The following is a 25,280-nucleotide window of genomic DNA, read 5'->3' as shown; positions in this document are numbered from 1 at the left end:
GGGGGGGGGGGGGGGGTGAAGCGGGCCCCTCACCGTCTGCGCGTCCACCCTGGGGGCCCGCACGACGCCCGTGGCCCAGAACAGCAGCGCGAGGCAGCTGCCGATGGCGAACTGGCGTGGGCGCGGCGGAGGGGGCCAGGCGGCGGGGGTTGGGAGGGGCCCAGGTCAGGCGGTGTGCGGCCAAAGGCGTGGCTTCCACAGCTATCGCCGAGCGCCACCCGCACCACCCTGGTTCGCGCTTCTGCGTCGCTTTTGATGTGAAAAGCCCTCGCAGCTGCCGCGTTGTTGATGGGGGCAGCTGCAAACAGCCTTGGAGCGCACGCCCATGCGACTGGGCCAGCCTGCCAAAACAATGCCACCGCAGCACCACACACAACATCACCCCTAATTCCGTCCCCCCACGCATCACTGCAACCATCATGGTCACACACACCTGGATGTTGGTGCAGGCCAACGGGAAGGCGAACTGCTTGAGCACCTGCTTCTGGGCGCTGCGTCAGCAATGTTGCGGGCAGAAGAGGGCGCCGCAGGTCAGGCGTGCATCAGAAACCGCCGCGCACGCCGGCTCCATTGCGCTGTGCGCCGAGCCGCGCACGCTTTGCTGCCGCGGGCGCGCTGATTCCGCCACGACAGCGCTTGCTCTGCTGCTGCCAATCAACCCTCGCCGCCGTGGCAGAGGTGCGTCCCCACAACTCCTCGCGAGGGCGCCTGCACCACCATGCAGCCGCCAGGGGCCCCCATCGCATGGCGCATTCTGTCCTGACTGGATCCATGCGCCGCCATGCAAGCACCCATGCCCCGACGCCGGCGCCGGCTGAGCCATAATGGGTATGGCCCTGCCCATGCGCGTGCGCCCTGGCGTGGGCGCTGCCATCCGAGGGAGGCTGCACCCCGCCCCGCCTGGGTCGCCTCTGGGCCATTGCAGGGGTGGCTGCTGCCTGCCGCCGCCGCCCTGCCGGCAGGCTCAGCACACAAGCGACCGCATGCAGCCCTAGACACGCGTCCGAGGCGCCTTGATCAAGTACAAACAGCGCCCCATGTGATCCCCCCCTCTCACATGTTGAAGTAGATGTTGGCGCCGTACCAGCCCACAAACATGAGCGCCAGCCCGAACGACAGCTTCAGCCCCTCCTCTTGCTGGCCCCCGCCTGCAGGGGGCAGTCGTGGGGCCGCTCGACCGCTGGTGTGCGCTGTCCTGCTTGCACATACAATTGCAGCAGGCGCGGCGGCCGAGGGGTCGGGCGGTGCATCGTTCCTACCTGCAGCCGCTGCCGCCGCTCTGCATGCCACGCCCTTGCTTGGCTCATTTCTGGATCCGAACAGGCCGCTGCAAGGCTTACGGAGGCCATCTAGCACTGGCTGCGGTGGCACTTGGGCGTAAAGTTTGCATGGCCGCTGGCGAGAGGCCAGCACCGCCAATTGTTTACCAAGACAACGCGGAGCAAGCAGCGCTCCACGCCCGGTCTGCAGGCCGGCGGCCCGCATATTGTAGGCGTTTGATCTTGCCCGTGTCTGATGTCTGAAGACTGGACACCGCTGATAAGTAAAGCAGGCAGCACCCTGCAATTTTGTGTATGGAATGGACTGGAGATGGCGCACGGTGAAGCGGTTTGGGGCGCAGTGACAACAATCAAGGTGATTCGACGAGACGCGCACCGTGTCACAAGTATTTTTCAAGTGGAGATCATTCAAATTCGAGATGTCGTGTCATATGGTGTGCGGGACCGAGCAGGCGTTGACCACAGTGTCGAATGTCAGCAAGGCCAACCGCCGAAACGCCCAATTGCAGGCGTGATTGTTTCTGATCGACTGAATGATGTGTGCATATGCATTTAAAAACCGCCGACACGTGAGGGTGCGTGCCTGTTGCAGCGGTGTGCCTGGACCCCTGTGCAAACTCTGCAGTGCAGCCCCGCGCGAAGCATACTGCCCTGTATTTTTCACCGCGCATCACACATCCAAGGTTACCTCACGGTGGTCCATTTCGTATTTTTGTGAGCACATTGCATACCGCATGCACCCTTGTGTTGATCGTTCAATTGTTTCATTGTTGGGCCAGTGATTGCGATCCATGCAAGCTGTGGCTGTATGGAGCGCAGATATTTGCTTATGCTCGGTCTGGGTTGAAGTCTGTGATTTCAAATGCCCAAGTATGCAAGGCTCTCCACATCACCTCACAGAAGTTGTGCCGGGCTGGGGCATGGTGGTGTTTGCTGGAGGCATCCATATATGAGGGGATATGCACTTCTCTCGTGCGGAGAACGGGTCAAATAATGGGCTTGTGTATGATTGGTGGGTTGCAACCAAGCTGCGCAAGGAGCTCTGGACAACCAACAGAATACGGCGCAAAAACCATCATGTCTCGGGCGGCTGCATGATAGTGTGCAGCTCGACAACAAGCACGCGCAGCACACGCAAGAGAGCCGCCGCGCGAAAGGGCCGAAGCACTTTATTGGCCTGATGCGATCAAACTTTGTCCAGGCGCAGCCCCAGCATGATAGTGGCCGGCAGATTATATCCATCGTGGGTGCTGCGGCCTGGGTCACTTATGTCGCACCGGCCCTCCCCCAAGACGAAGCGCAGATTGATCCTTGTGCCCGCACGTGTGCCGTGGTAGTCGCGCTGCAGCACACCCTCCACAGTGGTGACGAGCCGCACCGGCTGCACGACCCCGTGGTCATCAATTACATAGCCGCCGCCGTCGGCGTCCTGGGCGCCACCCTGGTTGCCGCCCCCACCATCTGCGGCACGGCTGGCCCCCGCAACTATGATTGTGGCGCTCGTCGCTTCTCCAAACAGCCCGTCTGCACGTGACAGGTCGCACGGCACCGAAAGGATGCCCTGCAGCCACGCATCTTTCAGCTGCCCGCTGTCCACCGCCGCCATGACGCGTTTAGAGAACACCGAATCTCGCAACAACCTCACAGGCAGCAGCCCCTCCGGCGCCTCGCCCTCGTCCGACTGCATCTGCACGTTGGCGTGTATGAAGTGGTGAAGGCGCGACTGCAGCTCTCTGAGCCCCAGGCTGTACGCGATGTGCAGCAGCCGCTCCAGCTGAGCTGCCAGGTTCTGCTGCAGCTCTGCCGTGGCCTCAATCTCGAGGTCAAAATCGTCCGCAGCGGCGTTGGCGGCGCCATCACCAAGCGGCAGCTCTGCGACTTCTGTCTCCGTGACGAAGGTGCCTTCGACAAGGGTTAAGCTGTCAAAGTTAGACTGCAAAGTATAGAAGCTGCCGTCCAGCTTCAAGCGTGCAGGCTCCCCACGAACCCGCACCTCCAGGCTGGCCAGCTGCTCCCTGCAGCGCTCGTAGCACTCACGCACGACGCGGATGCTGCTGCCCACGGCGTCAGCAAACCGCAGCAGCAGGACTCCGTCAATCTCGCCCTCCTCGGCCGGCGGGACGCCGGTGTCGCCCCAGTAGGTCGAGCCGGCGTAAACCGCCTCGAGCCACGCCACCACCACCGGCCGCGTCACCCGCTGGCCGTCAATGACCAGGCCGCTGATGTCCCAAGTGTCCCCCGGCGGAAGGTTGCGCACGCAGGTGGAGTCAAACCGCAGCAGCTCGCGGTGCGCGGGGATGCGCGGCGGCGGCTGCTGCGGCGGCGCGGGCGCGGGAGCGGCGCTATCGCCAGCCCTGTCGCTGCTGGCGCCGTCTGCTGTGGTGCCGTCTGCAACCTGTATCCAGAGCGTTGGCTCGTCGTCAGCCAGGACGTCCAGCAGCGAGCGCTTCCTTGTGTTGGCGGATGACATGCTGTCCTGCACGCGAGAGTGATGAGGGGTCGGTCGGGGGCTGGTGTGCAGGGCTGTGCCACGCTCTCGCTGTGCGGCACTCCAATCACTGCGTCGCTGCACGGCTTGTGCCACGGTAACCAACAGCCAATAAGTTTTGACTGCTCACCTGTGTTTCGCAGCTGGAGTCCTGAAAAGACGTGGAGCAAATAAGCCTGTAAATTCAAGATCAGGCGGCAGATCACTCAGGCGGCCTAATCACTCCCAGTACAGTTGCTCCACAATGCTGAATCATTAAGAGGAACTGCTCTTTGATCGTGAATACATATCATAACAGACAAGCCGTGTGCTGAGCTGAGTGGTGTCGCCAGTAAATGACGCGAGTGCAGCAATCGCGAAAACATGCGGAATAAACAGGAATGGCAGCACATTGGGACGTGCCTTGATGCCACACAAGCGCCACAGCTATATGCTTTGCACGGCGCATGATACTCTGGCAGCCAGGTGCGCCCTTGTGGGGCCGCCCCACATCCAATACCGTACTGCCCTAGCGCACTTGGACTTGACACAGGTGCCCATTGCACCAAGCCTGATGCACCCTATTGCAGGCCCACATTTTAGCCGACACGTTTGGAATGGGGAAGCCCTCGCTGCTGGGGGAGCTCGCCAGCGACGCGCGCATGTATGTTGACATCGTTCACAGGGAGCGCCACGAGCGCCGACGCAGACGGCGCATATGACGCCGCCGCCGCCGCGCCCGCGCGGCCACTACAGCTGCCGCCACGCATCTCTGAGCATCGGGACCTCCAGCGATTGTTTCCACCCGCATACAAGGCCTGCCGCTGACCTACACCTGGGACATCAGCAGCGAGCCTCGTTATTTGGCGGGGGATGCGGCCGACGGCGGATTCACCTGCATGGCCGCCGGCGCCCGGCACACAACGGACAAGTATGCAATGTGTGCAGTGCAGCCTGGTTGGGCGAGGTGCTGTCAGCATATTGCGCATCGCGGGCATCCTTGTTTTGGTTGCTGAGCTGAGAACCACCCACACAAGTCGTCTGTGTGTGCTTTGGATTGCAGACACTTCCAGATGCTTGAGTTGGGTCGAAGTCTACGGTTTTATCATGCTCGTGGGCACGCTCTTGCCATGGCCCTATAGAAGTGGTTCTGGGCTGAGACATGGCGCTGCTGCTTAAGGCATCCAGATATGAGCGTAAATGCAGGTGACGTTCCCATTCTAGCAACGGGTCAAACTATGAGCGTGTGCATCAATATTGGTAGGTCGCATGTAAATCGTAAACAAGCTGCCCAAGATGCACTCCTCAACTTATAAAATACGGCGCAAGTCCATCGGGCCTATGGCAGCCGCACGATAGTGAGCGGCTCAATCACAAGCTCATGCGCAGCACAGGCAAAGTGGAGCAGTCATGTAAAGGGGCAGATGCACTCAGATCAGCCTGGTGCCAGGAAAATTCACTGTTTCAGGCGCATTCCCAGCATGATAGTGGCAGGCAGATTTCTCCCATCGAGGTGGCTGCGGGGATCGCGTATGTCGCACCGCCCCTCCCCCAACTTGAACTGCAGATTGAGCCTTGTGGCCGCGTGTGTGCCGTGATAGTCATGCTGCAGCACACCCTCCACGGTGGTGCGGCGCCACGCGGGCTGCGCGACCCCATGGTCATCGAATTCGAGGCCGCCACCGCCAGCGCCCTGGCCGCCACCCTGGTTGCCAGCGCCACCACCCGCGGCACGGCCGTCCCCCGCAACTGTGACTGTGGCGCTCGGTGCGTCTCCAAACAGCCCGTCCGCGCGTGATAGGTCGCACGGCACCCACAGCACGCACTGCAGCAACGCGTCCTTAAGCGTCCGCCTGTCCACCGCCGCCATGACGCGCTCAGAATACACCGCATCCCGCAGCAAGTCCACGGGCAGCAGCCCCTGCAGCTCCTCGCCCTCTGCCACCTGCATCTCCACGTTGGCGTGTATGAAGTTGTGAACGCGCGCCTGCAGCTCTCCGAGCCCCAGGCTGTACGCGATGTGCAGCAGCCGCTCCAGCTGAGCTGCCAGGTTCCGCTGCAGCTCTGCCACGGCCCTGTCAACATCATAATCGACCTGAGCGGCGTCCGCGTCGGGATCTCTGAGGGGCAGCTCTGCAATCACTCTCTTCATGACGAAGGTGCCTTCGACGAGGGCCAAGCTGCGATTGTGGAACTGAAAGTTGTAGAATCTGCCGTCCAGCTTCAAGCGTGTGCGCTCCCCATTCACCAGCACCTCCAACCTGGCCAGCTGCTCCCTGCAAGTCGCGTAGCACTCACGCACGACGCGGATGCTGCTGCCCACGGCGTCAGCAAACCGCAGCAGCAGGACCCCGTCCACCTCGCCCTCCTCGGCCGGCGGGACGCCGGTGTCGCCCCAGTAGGTCGAGCCAGCGTACACGGCCCCGAGCCAGGCGACCAACATCGGCCGCGTCACCCGCTGGCCGTCAATGACCAGGCTGCTGATGTCCCAAGTGTCCCCCGGCGGCAAGTCACGGATCCAGGTGCAGTTGAATCGCAGCAACTCGCGATGCGCGGGGATGCGTGTCGGCGGCTGCTGCGGCGGCGCAGGCGCCGGAGCGGCGCCGTCGGCTGCACTGTCGCAGCTGGCGCCGTCGGCTGCGGTGTCCTCTGCGAGCTGTATCCAGAGCGTTGGCTCGTCGCTGGCCAGAACGTTCACCAGCGAACGCTTCCGTGTGTTGGCGGATGACATGCTGGCCTGCATGTCGCGAGAGCAGTGTAGGGGTCTGTTGGGCTGTGGTGTAGCAGGATGTGAGGCGTTGCTCCGAACGCCGTGTCACTGCGTGGCTTGCGCCACGGTACTCGACAGCCCACGCGTTCTGAATGCCCACCTGTGTTTTTTTGCTGAAGTCCTGCAGAGATGTGGACACAAGCAAGATCAGGGTGCAAGATCCCTCCCAGTGAAGTTGCTTCAGGCTGCTGGACTACGAAGGGTTACCGCGGCGTTTATACTTTGAACGACCAAGCCGCACGCCGCGCTGCCCTGATGACCGCCGTGTCGTGTTAGGAAAGGACGAGGTCAGCAAGAGCGACAGCAGCAGGAGTGGCAGCACAGGGCGAACGGGGTGATATATGATGCAACGTGCAACAGGAGCGCAAGATGATCTCCATGGCGCATACCGCACACCCCAGCACAAAGGGGCCGCACTCACCATACTGTATGCGGACTTGCCTGTGCCCATCACACCAAGCCTGAGGCCCTCTCGCAGACCCGCATACCAGCCCACAAAGTGCAGATATGCGGAAACGCTCCTTTTTGGAGGAGCTTGCCACACACGGACTCTCTGGATGCCAGCACGCAGCGGGCAGCAGGAGCGCCGGTGTTGAAGGTGCCGGCGCCGGGCGCTGCCGCCGCGCCCGCGCTGCCACTGCAGCTGCCGTCGCACTTCCTGCGCATCAAGTGCTCCTGCAATTCTTGCCTACCGCGCATGCAACCTGCCGCAGGGGGGACGCCTGGGACACCACCGGCCTCGTTATCAAAGGATGAAGGGTGACGAGGCTGGCAGTGTTGGCGCAGCAATCAAGGGAGCCTGCGGGCTGAGTCGAGGCTCCAGTCGAACTGTGATCTCGGCCTTTGATGGCGCAATATGGTGGTGTTGGGGAGTCCTACCTGAACGCTCCTATATGCCGGCTACTGTACTGATTTGCATGGGGGTCACCTGGACCAATGAGAATCTTGCTGGTTTGTGCGGCGTCATGTGCGCGGCTCGCTAATCCCCGCCTTCTTGCCCAATCTGGCAACACGTTCTGCCTTCCTGCATTGCAAGCATCCAGTTGAGCTGGGACTCGCACGCCTTCACACTGCCGTCAGTTGCCAGTTGGTTGGCCTTTTGATCAAGGGCTGTTGCAAGCCCTCTCCTCCATGCTTCAATGTGCACAGGTCAAAGTGTACACGAGTTCATCTGCCACTTGCACAGCACATATGCAACGAAAGAACTGGGTGTACACGGCACAAACCTTCGTTGCCAGCTGTTGCTGTGGTCCACATATCACAACGGAGTGTTGCGCTCGTACACCAGCGCTTGACTTCCAATGGACAACAACAGGTTTGCCTGAACATTGGCAATTCACAGGTGCTTGCAATGCAATGCCGCACCCTGTGCAATGTCAGCAGTGCAATGGATCGCAGCGGCGGTGGTGTCCCGGACGTGCCGAGCTGATCGGGTCCAGGTCCCAGTCCAGCTCTCGGTAGTTGCCGCCGGTGGGGGCTCGTGCCACAGCCACAAACGGTTCTTATCTACCCAATCAACACGCTTGCCACATACACACCGTGATTTGGGTCAAGCACGATACCGTAATAATGGCGGGGCGAACAGAGCTGTTGGGTTGGCTCAACTCGACGCTGAACCTGCTACTCGAAAAAGTGGAGGAGGTCCGTGCAAAAGGGGAGAAGATGGGGATGGACCCTTGGCCGGGCGCATTGCATCGTCGCGCTCACTGTGTCACTAACAGCTGCGCGCACTGCCCAACTGCTGCGGAGCATAGCACTTACGCTGCAGCCTCTCACTTCCTCTGGTTTGCACGCCAGACCGCTTCTGGAGCCGTTGCTTGCCAGATCATGGATGCACTGCATCCAGGCGTCGTGCCTATGAAGAGGGTACGCACACTGCGGCAGCCGCGCCTCCAGCGGCGGGACCGCCTCTTTTGCGGAGACACCTCGGACACACCCATTGGCTGATTGCAGCCACCAGCAGGAACACATGCACTCCGACATCCCACAGCAGCTTGGTTCCAACTGCGACTGCGGTGCACAGCGCATGTGTTGGCCCATGTGTGCAAGCCGAGCCTGGCCCCCTGGCGAGCCCTCTGTCCCTGGAACGGCCACGGGGCACACTCTACTCACCATGACGGCAAGTGCTGCTGATTGATTGTGCAGGTGGACTTCAACGCCAAGACTGAATATGAGTGCCTCACCAACTACAAGGTGCTGCAGGAGGTCTTCACAAACCTGGGCATTGACAAGGTGCGTTCCCTAAAGCGCCCGATTCAGGACCCACAGAGACGGTGCCGCGCCAGCGTGGCTTGCGTGACCTGGCAGCAAAACCCCTGGCAGCAGAAAGGGCAGCTTTTTTACATGAGTGGACGGTGGGCATCCTGCATCGTGCGCCAGCGCTGCGAGTCGGCTAGCGCTGCGTGATGGCCCCCGGCTCCCCTGACCCTCTGCGCGGCTGCACGCTCGGTGGTTGCCGCTGTGGGCATGCAGCCCGTAGACGTGTCCAAGTTGATCAAGGGGCGGCTGATGGATAGCATGGAGTTCATGCAGGTGTGTGCCTGTGTCCTTGTGTGTTAGTGTTGTATGTGTTGAGTGCTGGGCGTGTGGCCCCTGGCTGTTGCTGCTCGCTGCGTCATTGTGTTAGGCGATTAGATTGGGCCCGCCGAACGCTGCTGTACTGCTTGCTGGCGTGGCGGATTAGCGGCAGCCGGCCATGCGAGCGGGCAGCAGAGCGGCGCCTTAGGCGCCACGCATGAGGTGAACCTGCTGTTGCTACTTGCTAATGCACAGCTCCGCTCTCTCGCTCTTTCGTGTGCTTCATTATGCACTGCAGTGGCTCAAGAGGTACTTTGACCAGCAGACCCTCGGCGACGGCATCACTGACTACGACGCCGCCGCTCGCAGAGCGCTCTGCAAGACCGGAGACGTGCGCGGCAGCGGCGCCGCCTCCGCACCCAGCTTGGCCGAGGGGGGTGGCTGAGGTCGGCACATGCCAGGAATGGGTTGCTGAAGTTAAAAGCATGCCGTCTCTTCAGGCACACGCAACAGCGAGTTCCAACAAGCGCTTTAGCGCGGAAAGACACAAGACATCTCGGCTCGCTGACTGATGGCGTGTCAGGTTAAGTCCTGGTCAACGCGTGCAGGCCGCACACCGTGCAAGCTGTAGGCATGCAGCGCATGTGGGCGCCGAGGGCGGACGGCCACCAGGCTCATACCGCAGGTCAGGCAGGGCACGGGCCGCGTGTTGCGCCCGCCTGGCCAGGTTTGTGCGCCGCTTGACGGCGCGCAAGAGCCAAGGCTAAAGGCATGCGCGTTGGCGCTGAGGGTGAAAAGCCGCCAAGCTGTGGATTTTGAGAAATGCTTGCATGCAATTACTGACGTACATGCTTTTACGGCATTATGATCCTTGATCCAAAGTCAAACCACATGAGCCTGGATGGCTCCAGAAGCGGGCGATCGCGGGGTCTGTGTAACAGTCATATCCTGTATTCATGCACCGCAGAGGGTCCCACGAGGCATAGACGAGGCAAGGCGTTTCAAAACGAGCAACCTCTGCTCAAACAACAGGACTGTCCAAATGCATAACGAACACAACACATGCCGCATGTAAAAAATCGGAGCCGCCGCCACGGCAACAGGATATAAGCAAACAACAGTTCACCCGTCTCCCCCCCCTGCGTGCGGTGCAGCATACCGTAGACCGACCACACCGCCACTCCGCCGTGCCTGCCGCCCGTCGCCAGCAGCCTCCCACTCACGCCCCCGAGCGCCACCGCCGCCGCCGTCTTTGAGTGGTACCGCAGCACCGCCAGCATCGCCCGCTTCCGCGCGTGCCACATCCGCACGCGACAGTCTCAGTGCGCCGTCGCGGCAAAGCCGGCGTCGCGCTTGATTGCCACATTGCTGATGCCTGCGCTGGGCAGGGCCCGGCAGCCCAGGACCTCCAGGGGGGCCAGCTGGGTTCGCGATGCCCGGGAGGTGCAGGGACCAGCACAACACGAGCGTCGAGGGCGGCACAGCAGGGGCCTGGCACCGGCCTGCGCGCTCGCAAGCAACGACGCTGGCGGCTGGACAGGGTACTGAGTCCCCCTTCGCCAGAGGTGTTTGACGGCCGCCCTTTCTTGCCAGCTGGCCGCACCCCTGCCACTCACTAGACGAGGGTCGCGCCGGGCAGCTGCGCCACCCTCAGCTGCAGAACTCCTGCGTTGGCCTCATGGAGCCTGTCCACATTGCAGGGGTGCTCCCGGATGAGACATGGAGCCATGTTTTGCTGCCTTCAGCACAGGAATGTGCACGAACAGCGCCCGTGTCACACTGCTAGAAATGGAGAACCGGAAAAAGCACACCTGCGTCACAGCGCCGGCCGGCGCTCCTGCAACTCCAGCATCGCACCTCGTGGTTGGCATCGCTGCGAGGAGCAACGAGGAGGTGTTTGACTTTGGCTTGCTGACATGGCGACCAAATGGTATATGCACGGTGCACAGCATGGCATGGCACAGCACAGCACAGCACAGCGTGGCAGCAGAAGCGGCTGCGGCGGCACCACGGCTTCACCCGTGGCGCATCGCACAACGATCCCGCATCAGCTTCAAAGTGAAGTCTCATCCTTGTTGAAGTGCACACATTGGACATTTACTCGATGACCAACAAAAGCCAGGGCTCGGGAGAAGGGTTCGGCATGCGGGCTGTGGAGCAACGTCCATGATACAGGAACCATGCATTCAACATTCATGACCTGCTCAACCAATTGCACGTTCTGCGGCAGATCCCTGTCGCAAAAAGCGCTTCGTTTGCACCATCGCTTGACCGCAGCGGGCGAAAGTCAACCCCACCTGGGGCTGCCTGCAGGGCCGACCTTTATGCCGGGTGCCACTACAATTGCAGAGAATGTCTCGAGACGTTATCGAGCACTGCCAGGTGCGCCACTTGGACCTGGTGCCCGGCCCTGGCGCAGATCGCACCCGGTGACAATGCACGCGCCAAGCGGGTGACGACAGGATGCCCATGGTCAATGTGCATGCAGCGAAACAATTGGGAGTACATGTGACCATTTAAGCATCGTCGGCAGCGATCCCCGCGGTGTCGTCGCGCGGCAGACCATAGAGGAGGCCGTCTCGGCCAACAGAGCCAAAGGCTCGCCTTCGGGAAGATATGCAAAAGGCTCACTCGAGCGCTAAATTGGCGCGCAACCATGGCTGGTCAGCCGCTGGGTGGAGCAGGACGCGCCGCTCAGTGGTACTGACGCGCAGCGGCAGAGGTGAGGCCCCACGTGCTACCACGCGCCTGAAGTGCTACCTCTTGCCTGCGGCGTTGGGCTTGGTGCACAGTAAAGTGGTCTTGCTCGCTTATTGTGTTGTTTGGCGCAGTGCTCTTGCGGTGCAGCAGTAGCCATGCGGGCGCTGACAGCCAGCGCACGCGCATCAACCCACCTACATCATGCCAAGCCCAAACCACTCCGCCCTGGGTGTTGCTTGCTCGGTAATGAATCAAATCCCAATGAACGACCACTACATGCCGATGTTGTCATATTGCCAGGCTCCGTGGAAACGGCCACGCTGCCGCCAGCAGCCAAGGAGAGGCAGTTGTCCAAAGACGACGCCCTTGAAGCGGTATGCCTGGAGCCCGCTTTGCTAGCCGAAAGCTAGCCGCTTTGCCTGCATAACTGTATACCAGCCCACTACGCAGTGGGCTGGCCCTTTACTGCAGCCGACCAGGCAAATGACGCGATGACACGTCGCTTGCCATGCAGGACATGGCAGCGGCTGTTGTGTCTGCAGAGGCGCCTGGCGTGCAGCCGGCGGCGCCGGCCGGGCTTCCAGAGGTGTTGGGAGGGGCGGCTGCGGAGTACGCGCAGCTGTGGGCCGGGCTGGGGTCCTTGTATGGCCTCAACCTGGCCATCAAGAGTGGCTTGGTGCAGGTGGGCTGTTCAACGACTCCACATGCGGTTGTGGACTGATGAAGCCGACAGGAAATGCCACCCGCAGCCATGCGGGGCATGCGGCCGCTGCGTGAGAGAGCCGCTGCCTGACGCATGCGATCTGCTGGGATGACTGAAGCAGCCACGGCCGGACCCGTGAAGCTTCTCGGCAGTCAAACCAAGCCCAGCAGTCGTGTTTACGGGTTAAAGTCGTGCTCGGCTCTGGCGACCTTATCACTTCTGTGTATTGAATCCGCATCACATGCAGGCTGGCGTGGCCTTCCCCAGCTCCCTGGTGGGCATGTTCCTGGTGGTGGGGCTGCTGGCAGCGCTGGACGACGAGTCATCTGAGAAGCTGACAGAGTTTTACGGGCCTGCGCTGACGTGGATCGCGCGGTGGCTGCCCATCTTCTACGGTGGGCTGCATTGCTGGCTGCACTGCCCCTGTCCAGACGCAACGGGTTGCCGAGCAGTGGAGGAGTTTCTGTTGGCATGCTGCTGCACCAGACCTGTTGACTCCCGCGTGTCGCATACACCACTGCATGCTTGCTCCTGTACCCTAAACCTGACGTTCGCATCACAAGCAGCAACTTCATGAATCAACATATTCATGGATCAGCGTGCCATCTTGTACCTAACCCGCAGTGCCATCGCTGGTGACGCTGCCCCTGGGGCTACAAGGCGTGGATGGTGCGTGGCAGGAGGCACTGCGCCGCAAAGCGACCCGCGGGTTGCTTCGCGGCTTGGCCGCAGACGCATGGAAGTGTCCCTTACCATGGCGCTATGACCTTGTTGCCTGCACAAGCATCAACCATCCCACCGTTGCCCTCGCTTGCGTCACCGCGGGCAGCTGCCCAAGTCCATTTGCCATCGACATGTCTGCTCGCAACCGTCCCAATCCCATGTATCCGCGCCTTAACCCCCTGCTGGCCCATCCCCTGCAACCGGCCGCCGCAGGCGCTGACCTTGTGCGCATCGTGGGGCTGCTGGCTGTCGGCATGACGGCCACCTTGCTGTTCACGGCCCAGATCACTGTCGCGATCCGAGAAGCGGTCAAGACCCCGGTCATCCCCATTGCGAAGGGCAAGGTGCGCAACCCGTCCTTGACACTGCTGCACGCAAGCTGCGCTTGTACACTGCAGCGGCTGGGCTGGGCTTGATCAAACGGAGAGTCCTTCGAGACAGAAGACGCAGGCGGCTGGGGCTGCGCAACAGCTGCCGGGCCCCAAACCAGCAACCAGCATGCCCATCACGGCATGGCCTTTCAACATGGCGCGTCCCACCACTCTGGCACCTCGTCTTTCACCTGCTGTCTCATCTCGTTTGCTTTCGCTGTCTTGACGCCTCCCATCCCATCTTCACCTGCAGCCTTACAAGCCCTTCGAGGCCTCACACTTCGCCGCCTGGGGCGCCCTCGCCGCCGGCTCCCTCGCGGTCACCGCCCTCGGCGACGCCGACGCGGCCGCCGCCGCCGCGCTGCCGTTTGGGCTGGCGGCCACCATTGGAGGCTACCTCGTAGGCGGCCTGGTGCCCTCGAGGCTGCACGGGGCGCTGCACCCGGTGGTGGTCACGGCGGCGGTGGCAAACGCGGGCATCGCCGCGCACGGGGCGCTGGTGGGCATGAGCTATGAGGCGGCGCAGCAGGCATACCTGGCTAAGGTGCGTGCGTGGGGCTCGGCGGTTTTATTTCAAATGACCTGCGCAAGTCGGTCAACATCTGTTTATTGCTGTCCGAGGAAGCGCTCGTATTCGTTCAGCATGCAGCTCTGTTGACGTTGAGGCTTTCGAGGTCATGGGAGTTGAACTCTGTGCGGTGACAACCTGGCAAGGCATCAAGTGGCGAAGCCGAGGCTTGGCACGGCACAGCGCTTCGGTCAACACCGTTTTGCCCTCCTGCCATGTTTCAGGCCGCAGCATGTGCAGCTTACAGATTCAGGCCTTCTCAAACCCACGCCCTCATCCCCCACCAGCCCTCCAACCCCCTTGCTGGCTTGCCCACCTTGAGGATGTTCGGTGCACGAAGATTTGGCCCTCCCTCGCTTGCGTCGCTCACTAATACCGCCCCCCCCCCCCGGCCCCACATCCAGGGCGCCGGCCCCATGGGCGCGGGCGACCTGCTGATGTCATTCCTGGGCGTCGTCATCATCTCATTCGGCTTCCGGGTCTATGCGCAGCGCGACACCATGAAGCGCCACTTCCCCGAAATCGCGGGCGCCACCACCCTCAGCAGCGCATTCAGCCTGTTCAGCACGGCGCTGGGCGCCAAGGCCCTGGGCCTCTCGCAGGGTGAGCAGGGGGTTCAGGGGAAGGCTCGGGTTGTGTCCCACGCCACGGCCTAGGCGGGCCGCGGCTTCTGTTGACTCGGCGCGGTGTCGCAGGCTGCCTTTGTCTGGTGGTGATGGCATAAGTGTTGGCATACGCTCGCCTGGCCTCATTGACGGCATTTTTTTGGGCGGCGTAGTCACTCATCAGTCATGCAAGTGGGTCACCCGCCATACGCCTTTTTGCACCGCCCCCGCCACCCTCATCGTTGGCGGCACGCCCTGCCGCGCCCCCTGCCCCGCCCCGCCCGGTCCCAGGCCTTGCGTTGGCGCTCATCCCGCGTAGCGTGACAGTGGCGCTGGCCGTGCCCATCGCGCAGCAGCTGGACGCGCCACTGTCCATTACGGCAGCTGCTGTCCTGCTACAGGGCATCCTGGTGGGTTGCTAGAGTTTGTTTGTGATTCTTAACGATATGCGGGCAACACAGTAGATTGCTGCTGATTCGGGCTATCCGCCAGGCCGGGGGCTCCTCGTGGGTTGTTTGATTGGCGCCAAGGCTCGGTGTTGATGCGTCAACCCACCCCACATTTGTGTGGGGATGAAGGCTGTGGGATCCTGGTTGGCTTCGGCCCACTCCTGCTGTCACCTCCCCATTCCTACCTTGAAACCCAGGGCGCCAATTTTGGGCCAAGCCTTATGACGCAGGCCGGCATCAAGGACACCATTGCTAGGTGCGTGGGGACGATTGTTGCCAGGCATGCGCTGTGATGAGTCAGCAGGCCTGACTGAACCTTGTGCCTGGCGTTTGAGCCATCCCGCAGAGTCCCGATTGTTATTGCCAGCTACACGACTGAAGCTCCATAACTGCGCGAAAAGGGGGGCGGCAGCAGCAGGTCCTGTGGCGGCGCAACGACCGTGCTCCTGTTGCCCGGCCCAAAATTTCATCGCCTGCTCTGCGCGTTCTTCCACGCATGACATCTGCCAAACCCCTAGGGGTCTGTCCGCGGCCGCCACTGCCGGCGGCCTGGGTACCGCCAGCCTCACGTCCAAGGAGCCGGAGGCGCTCCCTTACTGCGCCCTGAGCTACGCCCTGGTGGGCATCACGAGCACAGTGCTGATGAGCTCCCCCCTCGTGCGTGACGCCATCGTCGCCATTGTGTCCGGCTGAGCGCCGCCCGGCCGCGCGACCCGGCTGCATCCCGCAAAACAAGGCCGTGGCCGCAAATTGTACGGGTGCGCGCTGCTACGTTTCCCGAATGCGGCTGGAGTTTTCATTCATTGACGGAAAGGAGCTGTGATCCTTGAAGTTTGATTTTTGAGCGTCAGGTTGGCGGATGGGTGTACTCCTGCGACAGGAAACGCATGCGGACACTGAGTCGACAGAGAGGCTGGAGAGGCAAGTCTGAGAGGCTGTGCACACACCCGACTCACGGCATTGTTGCGCACCACAGCGCAACAGGCGGTCCACCAAAGTGTCACGTGTGCACCTTGTTTTTGGTCAGTGATCTGGTGCACTGTATTCGTGCGCCTGTTTTCCAGGCTCCTGCACTCGTGCTACGCCATCTGCCTGGCCCCTGACGGCGTGACGCAATTGCGAACGCCTGCGTGCTGTGCTGGTGCCGCGCGACTCGGTCCAAATCGTGCCGCCCCGCGCGGAGTCTTTAGACCTTCAAATTTAAAAGTCAGAGAGTGGTGTGAGTTTGTTGTGCCTCGTTGACCTTTGTTGACCTTTGCTATATCCTGAGGGAACCCCGAGTGCTTGTGCCACGTGAGTCCTGTGTCGTGTTGATTGTTTGTGATTGTCACGCGACAGCGCTGTGGGACGTACGTGCAAGACATGTTCATTTTGGATGACCGTCAAGTGTGGTGTATGCATGCGGCAAGTAATCTGTCGCCTCGACCGGCCGGTTTGTTTGGGCGCAATCGTCAGCGCAGCAGATGCAGCTGTCTGGTGATCCGCCTCCTGCCAGGTGACCATCTGCAGGCGTCTGCGCGCTCACCAAACCAGCATAAGCGCTGATATTGTGGATGTAACGCTGCATTATAGTACTCTGACGGGCCAACGGAGCAAAGTGTCGCGACAGGTGTGAGACCAGACCGGTCAACGAGGCTGCAGGAGCGATGTTATGCAAAAAGAAGCTACTGGAGGCACCATACTTGATTGTAACACGACATCGGCGCGTCTGATGCCGCTCGCATGGCTGACCACCCGGATGATCAGCATATATGATTTTTTTACATGCCGCGATTGCAAAATCATGCCGCATTGAACATGCAGGATATTGTGTTATTCCAAGATCGGCCGCGCTGCGGCGGCCGGACCCGGGCGCGCTGCCGCTGCAGGCGCAGCACTGGCAGCGCTGCACACACCCCAGCACAGCGTGGCCATGGCGCCAGCCGCGAGCGGCCGACGTGCGCGCTGCGCCCCGGTGCCGCTGGCGATCGCGGCGCTCCTGGCAATGATCTGCGCCGCTGCGGCGGCGTCTCCCAAGTGGACGTTCTTCATCTACATGCTTGCCGACAACGACTTGGAGTGCTTCGCTATCGACGACATGGCGGTGAGCGGTATGGCTTACATGCATTGCAGCTGATCTCGCTGCCTCCTGAGGCTGCTGCTGCTGCTGCTGATTTGCCCACGTACGCACGGGCGCCATGCATGCCTGCGTGCATGCTGGTTCACATATTGGCACTGTGTGATGACGCATGCATGTGCATGCGCCTGCAGGAGCTCATGCGCGGCATGGCCCGCGAGCCCGCCACCGGCTGCACCACGGCCGCATGCGGCGCCGCGTGCGGCGACGGGCTTGCGGCGGTGTCCTCGTCAGCGTGCAGCGACGGCAGCAGCAGCCTGCGCTGCTGCCCCGCGGCGTACTACCCCGATGTCTTCCTGTGGGTCGACCGCGGCGCGTCGTCCTGCTTCGTTGACCAGTCCAACGCGGCGGGCCTGGACACCAGCTTGCTGACCAGTAGCTGGTCAAACGTGCGGGAGCTGCAGCTGCTGCCAGGTGTGGCGGGGGCTATTGGTCGGCAACTGGCGCCTGAACCCGGCATGCACTGCTGCATGTAAAATTTGGATGTAAACATTGCATGTACATGCGAATTGCATAGATAGGGGTCAGTGGCGCACAATGCAAGCGCTCAGCAGCTGCGGCAACGGTAGCGACGGCAGCGGGCGGCAGTGGCGGCGAAGGCACCGGCAGTGGAGGTGGAGGTGGCGGCACCATCTGTCATCAGGAGCCAGCTACGATCAGTGCTGTGGCAGACTGCAAGGTCTGCGCAAGCAAGCTGCGGCTCTGGCAGAGGCGGACACTGCACCTGCCAGCACTCACCATGCCAAATCCTTCAATCCCCACACATTCTGATCCTCATTGCCCGTGCCCCAAAACTGGCGATCCCGGCCGCCCGCTGACACCCCTTTGCTCACGAAGGCGGCAAGTGGGTGCAGCGAACCTCGTACGCCGAGCTCGACATGTCAACCTCGGACACCCTCAACGCCTTCCTCCAGAGCGGCCTTGCCGCGTTCCCGCCGGCCGCCGACCGGCGCCATGCGCTAGTGTTTTGGAACCACGGCAGCGGGTGGTATGGGTACGGCATCGACCACACCTGCAGCCCCCTCAAGGCGTACTCTGACAAAGCCTGCGACATGATGACTATGGGCACCATCGTGCAGGGTGAGCCGGGACAACACGCCTTGGGCCAGTTGCATAATGCAGGGCGCCCGGGGGTGCCGCTTGCGTGGCGGGTGGTGCGGAGGGGAGGCTGCCTGTGTAGCAGACAGGCAGGTAGGGGAATAGTGCACCGCCCAAAGAGAGAAAATGGCCCACTGCTTTGCGAGTCGCGCGTCACCGAAAGTAACCTCCGGGCTGTTTCTTCTCTGGCAAGCTTGGCCCCCTTGTGCTGTTTGCGACCACCGTCAAAGCGAACTCGCTGCGCCCCCCGCCCCCTCCCCACCTCAACAAAAGGGCTGTCCAAGGGGCTGATCTACCCGCCCGGCTCCCAAACCTCGTACAAGCTCGACATCATCGGCTTCGACGCATGCCTCATGGCGATGTACGAGGTTGCGGCGGCGCTCGCGCCGTACAGCAAATTCCTGCTCGGGTCGGAGCTGCTGGAGCCGGGGTCCGGGTGGGACTACAAAGTCTTGGGAAACGTGACGGCGTCGGCGGCGGCGGGGGTGGTAGTGGAAGCTGCCGACCTGGGGCAGATGGTGGTTCGCACCTACATGCAGACGTCGGTGCAGGTGCGCTCTCCGCGCGCGCTCACGGGAGCGGGCGCTGGGCGGGCGAGCCGGATGGGGGTGCGTTGAGGCTGCGAGACGCCTCTCCAGCCTCACGCCGCCCAGGTCTTTGTCTGCCAGAGTTTTTGCATGCGCATTCTGCGCCTCCCTGAACGCGCCGGCATCTGATGTCACCGCGCCGCGGGCCCTCACGCCACCTCGCCCTTTGCTCCAGATGGGCAGCGTGGGGCTGGCGCTGTCCCTGGTCGACCTGGCCGCGGCCGCGCAGCTGGAGTCGGACCTGACGGCGCTCGCGCGCTCTATGACTGCCCTCCTGCAGGGCGCCAGCGGCAATAGTGGGTCAGGCAGTGCTGTGCCCTGCCCTGCGACGGCTCTCTCAAACATGCACCACCAGGGGGGATACGGGTTTGCCGCTCTGGACAGAAGGGGGACGCCTTGTGTCGTTTGCATAAAACTAACACGTTCAAGGTTTTTTCCTTGGGAGCGGCGCACCATAGGGCCTGAGAGCTCAACGCTTGGATGTAGCCCATTGTTTCTCATGCTCTGCCCCCTTGCCTGCTTATTGGCGCAGCCACGGGGCTGGCGCTGCTGCAGCAGCGCACGCGCCTCGGCGCAATCGCCGGCGCCGAAGAGAACGTCGACCTCGGGGCGCTGCTCGGTCGCCTGGCGGGCCTCTTCTCGCGCTCCAAGTCTGTGGGCGTGCTGTCGCTTGTCAGCGCGGCGCAGGCGTCGTACGCGGCGGCGGTGGTCTACTCTCTGAGGGATAGCGAGCTCCCAGACGTGAGCAAAACAAAACGACGCACACCAGTGAATGAGCCTCCTGCCATGCATTTTGCAGCGTTCAACACGTGTTGAATTCCCTTTGCATGGCAGGCCGCATGCTCTGGGCGGCCTGGATGATGATTGGCGTCGAGGGTTGGGCGGTCATGCCCGAGGCCGCTGCAACCAGTGCGAGCGCCGGCTCGACGCACGCAGCCTGGCATGCTGATCAAAACCCTCCCAGATCATCTGATATAAAGGCGTTGAGCGCGGCCACCTGCTTATCATCAGCCTTTCGCACTCCAACCCCTCCATACCCCAACCTCCAAGCTCGCCCAATCTAATACTCAACCCCTGCGCAACCACAGGGCACCGGCATGGCGATCTACTTCCCTGCAACCCGCGTCGCCTACGACCCATACTATGCGAAATTCGCCGCGGCGTTCCCCTCGGCCATGGCAGACTGGGATCGCTTCCTCGGGGCGATCTACAACCTCGGAGACGCGATAGCCTCCAATGCTGGAGGTGGGTCGCGCGACAGGGCGCATGGGTGCGATTTCAGGGGCTTGTGAGTGCGGCTTGATGATGAGACCGCCGCAGCCCCTTTCAAACGTGGCGAGCTTATGCCCGCCTCTGCCCGGCCCCCTCACTGAACACATTTGACCCCACCTCCCATGCATATACCTGATCTGACAACCAGGTGTCGACTTCCAGTTCGTGGAGCCCTTTGCCGTCCCCTATTGGTCCCACCCCGCGCGCGCCTGGGTCACGCACGGCTCCATCACGGCCCCGCTGGGGCTGACGGCCACCCTCATGTACGGCTTCTCCTCTCCTGACGGCGCCGGCAGGGTGATGGCGGGGTCGGTCGGCGGCGCGGTGTCTGAAGCGGCGGCGAGCGGGGCGTGGACGGGGTACCTGTTCGGCCTGGTGCAGGTGGGTGCGTAACAGGCAGACGCGAGGCGGGCTGGGGGGTTGGGGTAAGGGTCGAGGGGCGGGGTGCGGACCATGCTTCCTCCCGCGGGGTTGAGGGACTCTAGACCGCTTCAGTGGGTGTGTTTGTGTTGGACAACTCGCCCCTGCTGGTCACCAGCTGCGGCGTGTGCAAAGAAATGACCAGCGCACCGCCTTTGCCACAGCATGGCCTGCGCGAGGGGGTCGCAGCTGCCCAAGAGACAGCTGAGACGGATTCTGAGCGAGCAGTGACTTGGTGCCACATTGTTTTTTGCATGTCCAGCAGCACCCTGGGATGCCTGTGGCCTAGGTACTGTTCTTCTCACCTTTGCCCCTTGTCCAATCAATTCAACCAAAACCAGGACCTGAACACCAGCGATTCTGATGTGGACGCGCTGTCCCTTGCCTATGCTGACGAGGACAGGCAGTACGCGGCGGACGGGTCGCTGGCTGCCATGAACCTGCAGGTCCAGGTGTGCGCGCATGCTCGCGCGTGTGAGTGTGTGTGTGTGTGTGTGTGTATGTGTGAGCGCGCGCGCGCGCGCGTGTGTGTGTGTGTGTGTGTGTGTGTGTGTGTGTGTGTGTGTGTGTGTGTGTGCGTGTGTGGTTGTGTGTGTGCAGTCGTGTGCAGTCGTGAGCGCACGCGTGTGTGCGCATGCACATGCATGTGCTGGTGCTGGTGCGCATGCCTGCGTGCGCGCTTAGGTGTATCGCTGTGTTGTCGTTGTCATTGTTAGCCCGCAGCGTCCCTGGACATCGGGCCGTGGGCGAGGCAACCAAGTGCGCAGCCGGTGTGGGTCAACATGCAGGCAACAGACGAGGAGCGTTCATCGCCGCTAGGATGGGGCGCTCATTGCCAAATCTTCTGTTCCAGTCGCCCTGTAGACAAATCACCACTAACAACCCCCGCTCTGCTGCAACCTTCCAGGTCTTTTATGCTGGAAGCTGCCAGTCGGCTGTGAAGGACCTGCGAGTTGGCATGATCAAGTACTCCCTCAACGCAACCACTGGGAAGAGCAGCATGCGCCTGTTTGTCACCAGCACCAGTGAGCGCTCACTTTTTTCCAGGGCAAGCGTACGGGGCGGGGCTGGGGGAGGGCCGGACGATTCCTTATTTGGCATGGGTAGAGGTGGGATGCTGTGGAATTGGGGTGTGACGGATTGGAAACTGCTTTTGCTGGGTCCTCTGCTGGGTGTGGGGCCGTTCTGAATGTGGCGCGGTACGACGCTTTGCCACACAGGCGCGACCAGGACGGCAGCTGTGCTGAACTGGCTAGCGTTGCATGTGCGCTTGTGGAGCAGCACCTCCTTTGACGCAGGCCTGCCGCTGTTTGCCGCTGGCAACCACATTGTCAACCCCGCTTTTGCAACCTGCAACCCTCAGACGACGCGACCGGCACGTGGGGCGAGGTGTCCGCGCAGCAGGGCGGCGTCGTCATCCCAAAGCTAGGCAAGGTCTGGGTCAGCTCTACAGGTGCGCCCGCCGCCGGCCAAAAACACACCAATATGAGTTGGCACGCGCCGCCCCTGACAAATGCGCCGTGCAGCATGCCAACGAAGGGGCGCCTCGCCGCTTGGCGTTTTGATAGCTGTTTGGTTCATGTCACCTGCTTTGATCCCAATATCTTTGCGGGGCACTTGATAAGAAGGGATCGCTGACTGCCAGACAGCACCCAGCCCCCTTGATCATCTCGCTACCCGCCAACCGATGACCCCTTGCGGCGCCACCCCCCACCGCCCCAGGCCAAGCAATGAGCGGCAGCTCCTTCGGCTACTCCTCCTGCCTCAAGTGGGGCTACGGCGGGACCATCGACGTCGCGGCCTTCAACGTGCAGCAGGCGGCGGACGTGCTGGGCCTTGACCTGACGAAGGTGAGTGGCGGATGTGGATGTGTTTTACCGCCGTCACTGTTGACCGCTCGCAATCACACAGGCATTTTGCACCATACCCAGTGTCTCGTTGGAACATTGTTCATTGCATTTGGACCCGAAATCCTGCCTAATCCGCCTGGGTACGTGGCTCATGAGCGTGATTCAGGGTTTTATTACGCCCAGCTGTTGCAGTTTTTGTTGGTTGGCGCCGCTGCAGCGAGCCTGTTTGATGTTTTGAATGGCTGGTATCCTCTTCCCATCTGCGACTTCCCACTGACACGACGCAAACCACCAAACGTCACTCATCCCTCACCCCTCCAAAACCACTGCGTGTAATCGCGCAGGACCTGATGACGCGATTAGTCGTGGACGCCCTGGACGGCTCCTCGGCCTCTCTGGCCGGCCTCTTCCAGCCAGCGCAGCACACCAAGGCCGGCTGCCAGTGCTCCCAGCTGTGGCCCTACACCTATGCTAACGGCACGTCCATCCTCGTTCCGGGCACGTGCATCAACCCCACAAACGCCCCTGGGTGCGCGTTCACGCCGGCACGCACGCGAGCCGCCTGCTTTTGCAGGGGACCGCAGCAGGGAGCGAGGCAGCAACGGGGTTGGGGTGAGCAGCTGTGCAACAGGTAGCTCATCGTCCAAACTTTGACCGCCGCCCCGATGTCTCAACAAGAGCCGTGCAGCAATCCGGGCGTTGTTCATCGTTCCCTCCCTCTCAACCTCTCCCACGCAGCGGCGCCTGGTGCGTCTTCGAGCCCAACAGCTGCCCGCAAGGCGCCCAAACAGCCGGCACCGACTGGGACTACTGCCCCCAGGCCACGACGCTGTCCGGCTGCAAGTGTTCCCGCGCGTACCGCTTTCAGGACAAGGTGTACTACGGGACGTGCACCAGTGCCGACAACGGTGGGGTTTGGGGTGGAGGTGAAAACACCCTCACAACGATGGAGTTGAGGGTTAAGTTTGGCTTTCTCTGCTTGCATGCGAAGATTTCAAAGTGATTTTTGCAGCATGGGGTCCTGCAGGGGCTCGCATTTTGAGTAGGGTGGGCTGTTGTTCCAGTGGGGGATCTATCATCAGAACCCACCACGGCACAGCCTGCTCAACTGCCAAAGAGCTCGAAACGCATCGCTCACGACCTGAACACCCATGCTTCCGTGCCCTGCACATTTGTTCCCGCAGACCCATTCGGCGCCTGGTGCCTCGTCGACACCGCCTCCTGCCCCAGCGCGGCGCGAGCCCACGGGCTGTACGACAGCCCCGTTGACTTTGACTACTGCCAGGCCGTGACGCAGCAGGGCTGCTTCTGCTCCAACACCTGGAGCTTTGGTGGGGTCACCTACAACGGCACCTGCAGGACAGGTGGGTTGTTCACACTTGTGGCGACGGGCGCTGTTTCCACGGTTCCTCGGGCGCGGTGCACCCCAGCTCACCTTGGGAGCGCTCAGGCACATGGGTCCCGCAAAGTTTCAGCCGTGCTGTCATGCAGGCGCTTGGTTTTGTTTGTGGGACGTTCCCAGCCGCAGCCATCTTGGAGGTTCTCTCCTGCTGTTCCTCTCGCTGTGACGGCGGTCACACAACGTCGCGTGCCGCGCGGCCCCTGCAGGCCTGCCCGCCGACCGCTCGAGCCCCCTGATTGATTCCAACACCACTTGGTGCTACGTCGACCCGGCCACCTGCCCGTATGCAAAGCACCTCGACGGCTACGCATTTGACATTTGCGCCCCCAAGCCCGGCCGCGTGACAGACACGGGGGCCGCCTGCCAGCTTCCCGTCAGCTACTCGGGGGTGCCGGTCTACGACTGCCTCACATACAACATGACAGATTATGCGATCGTGGGCGGCCAGGACCCCTGGTGCTTCACAGACGCCACGTCGGGGGCGTGGGGCGCCTGCCAGCCGCTGACGTGCTCCCAAGGCGTCCGCCGCGCCTGCCCCGCCGGCGCGCCGCCGGGCGCCGGCGCGGCCGCCGACGCCTACGCGCCGTGGGCGGCGCCGGCCTGCGTGGACGCGCTGTGCGGCGCGCGCGCGGCTCTGGCAAACATCTCTGCCTGCGTCAACGACACGGATGCAGAGAAGTCCGCTTTGTCAACAGCGTTCGACCTCCTAAACGCCAGCCAGGACTTCGCAACTGCCCTCGCCGCGTCGCCTGCGCCGGCGCCGTCGCTCTCGGCGTACTGCGACGCCCAGTACGGCCAGCTCTGCGTCGATGACGTCATCGCGCCCGCGTGCCCGTCCGTCTTCCGGTCCGACAACTACTGGATGGTGCGGACCACACAGTCGACGCTGTGCGACGCGGGGTGCCTGGCGGCGCTGTGCGGGCTGCAGCAGCGGCGGCGCCACTTCAACGCGTCGACGGGGGCGGCGTGCGCAGACGCCGACCTGGAGATGCTGATCAGGTGAACTGGGGTGTGCCGCAGGGTTTTGGCCCATCACTCGTGGCTGCGCGTCAAGATGTTCAGGCCTCTCTGGCGTGGATGCTTGTGTCTGTATCTGCCAGGGTTTGTTGTGCCCAGCAACAGAAATTGGTGCGTTGCGTTTTCTCTATTCAAGGCGCACGCCGCCGGTTCCTGTGCCTGTGGCTCAGTGATTGCCTTTGCACAATTCAACAATTACCACCACCACTGACCCACGACGTTGCCCCTTGATGCGCCAACGTCAACCATCTCCAGGTGGGATCTGATGGATTTGATGGACTCCACTTGTGGCTGGGGCGTGCCATCCCCGCTCAAGTGCCTCGAGGTGGGGCTGTGGGATTGGTGGAGTGGGTGGGTGGTTGTGC

At 62.1% G+C, this 25,280-nt stretch overlaps 5 protein-coding genes across 5 annotated transcripts in view; 3 read left to right on the top strand and 2 right to left on the bottom strand.

Annotated features, from left to right (window-relative positions):
* MNEG_3456 (hypothetical protein) overlaps positions 1 to 3,750 on the bottom strand; it is a gene marked incomplete at both ends in the record, with an annotated part of 5,860 nt that extends 2,110 nt beyond the window's left edge. Inside the window, 4 exons of the mRNA XM_014048071.1 lie at positions 34 to 111; positions 434 to 491; positions 1,058 to 1,148; positions 2,604 to 3,750. Of these exons, the coding sequence (XP_013903525.1) occupies positions 34 to 111; positions 434 to 491; positions 1,058 to 1,148; positions 2,604 to 3,750 (1,374 nt within the window). The remainder of the gene's footprint in view (positions 1 to 33; positions 112 to 433; positions 492 to 1,057; positions 1,149 to 2,603) is intronic.
* A 1,453-nt stretch (positions 3,751 to 5,203) lies between these two features.
* Positions 5,204 to 6,490, bottom strand: MNEG_3455 (hypothetical protein; the record flags this gene model as incomplete). The annotated part of the gene is made up of 1 exon (XM_014048070.1): positions 5,204 to 6,490. One exon carries the CDS (start codon positions 6,488 to 6,490, stop codon positions 5,204 to 5,206), a length of 1,287 nt encoding a protein of 428 aa, XP_013903524.1.
* Positions 6,491 to 8,374: 1,884 nt separating this feature from the next.
* MNEG_3454 (Microtubule integrity protein mal3) lies at positions 8,375 to 9,479 on the top strand (the record flags this gene model as incomplete). Its single annotated transcript, XM_014048069.1, has 4 exons — positions 8,375 to 8,383; positions 8,663 to 8,749; positions 8,990 to 9,049; positions 9,333 to 9,479. 4 exons carry the CDS (start codon positions 8,375 to 8,377, stop codon positions 9,477 to 9,479), a joined length of 303 nt encoding a protein of 100 aa, XP_013903523.1.
* A 1,907-nt stretch (positions 9,480 to 11,386) lies between these two features.
* Positions 11,387 to 15,846, top strand: MNEG_3453 (hypothetical protein; the record flags this gene model as incomplete). The annotated part of the gene is made up of 10 exons (XM_014048068.1): positions 11,387 to 11,416; positions 12,249 to 12,416; positions 12,685 to 12,832; positions 13,062 to 13,106; positions 13,374 to 13,504; positions 13,785 to 14,075; positions 14,504 to 14,702; positions 14,996 to 15,114; positions 15,351 to 15,409; positions 15,672 to 15,846. 10 exons carry the CDS (start codon positions 11,387 to 11,389, stop codon positions 15,844 to 15,846), a joined length of 1,365 nt encoding a protein of 454 aa, XP_013903522.1.
* A 1,219-nt stretch (positions 15,847 to 17,065) lies between these two features.
* On the top strand, positions 17,066 to 24,901 carry MNEG_3452 (hypothetical protein; the record flags this gene model as incomplete). The annotated part of the gene is made up of 17 exons (XM_014048067.1): positions 17,066 to 17,236; positions 17,404 to 17,683; positions 17,824 to 17,889; positions 18,107 to 18,349; positions 18,641 to 18,918; positions 19,130 to 19,250; positions 19,487 to 19,695; positions 20,043 to 20,199; positions 20,375 to 20,607; positions 20,988 to 21,098; positions 21,554 to 21,671; positions 22,010 to 22,099; positions 22,369 to 22,496; positions 22,841 to 23,025; positions 23,235 to 23,404; positions 23,681 to 23,860; positions 24,105 to 24,901. The coding sequence occupies 17 exons, from the start codon at positions 17,066 to 17,068 to the stop codon at positions 24,899 to 24,901; spliced, it is 3,537 nt and encodes a 1,178-aa protein (XP_013903521.1).
* Positions 24,902 to 25,280: the final 379 nt, after the last annotated feature.

The sequence above is a fragment of the Monoraphidium neglectum genome (assembly GCF_000611645.1).
Source record: "Monoraphidium neglectum strain SAG 48.87 unplaced genomic scaffold scaffold00434, whole genome shotgun sequence".
Taxonomy (NCBI): Eukaryota; Viridiplantae; Chlorophyta; class Chlorophyceae; order Sphaeropleales; family Selenastraceae; genus Monoraphidium; species Monoraphidium neglectum.
Note: the sequence above shows the minus strand (reverse complement) of the source record. Positions and strands in the feature narration are given on the sequence as shown.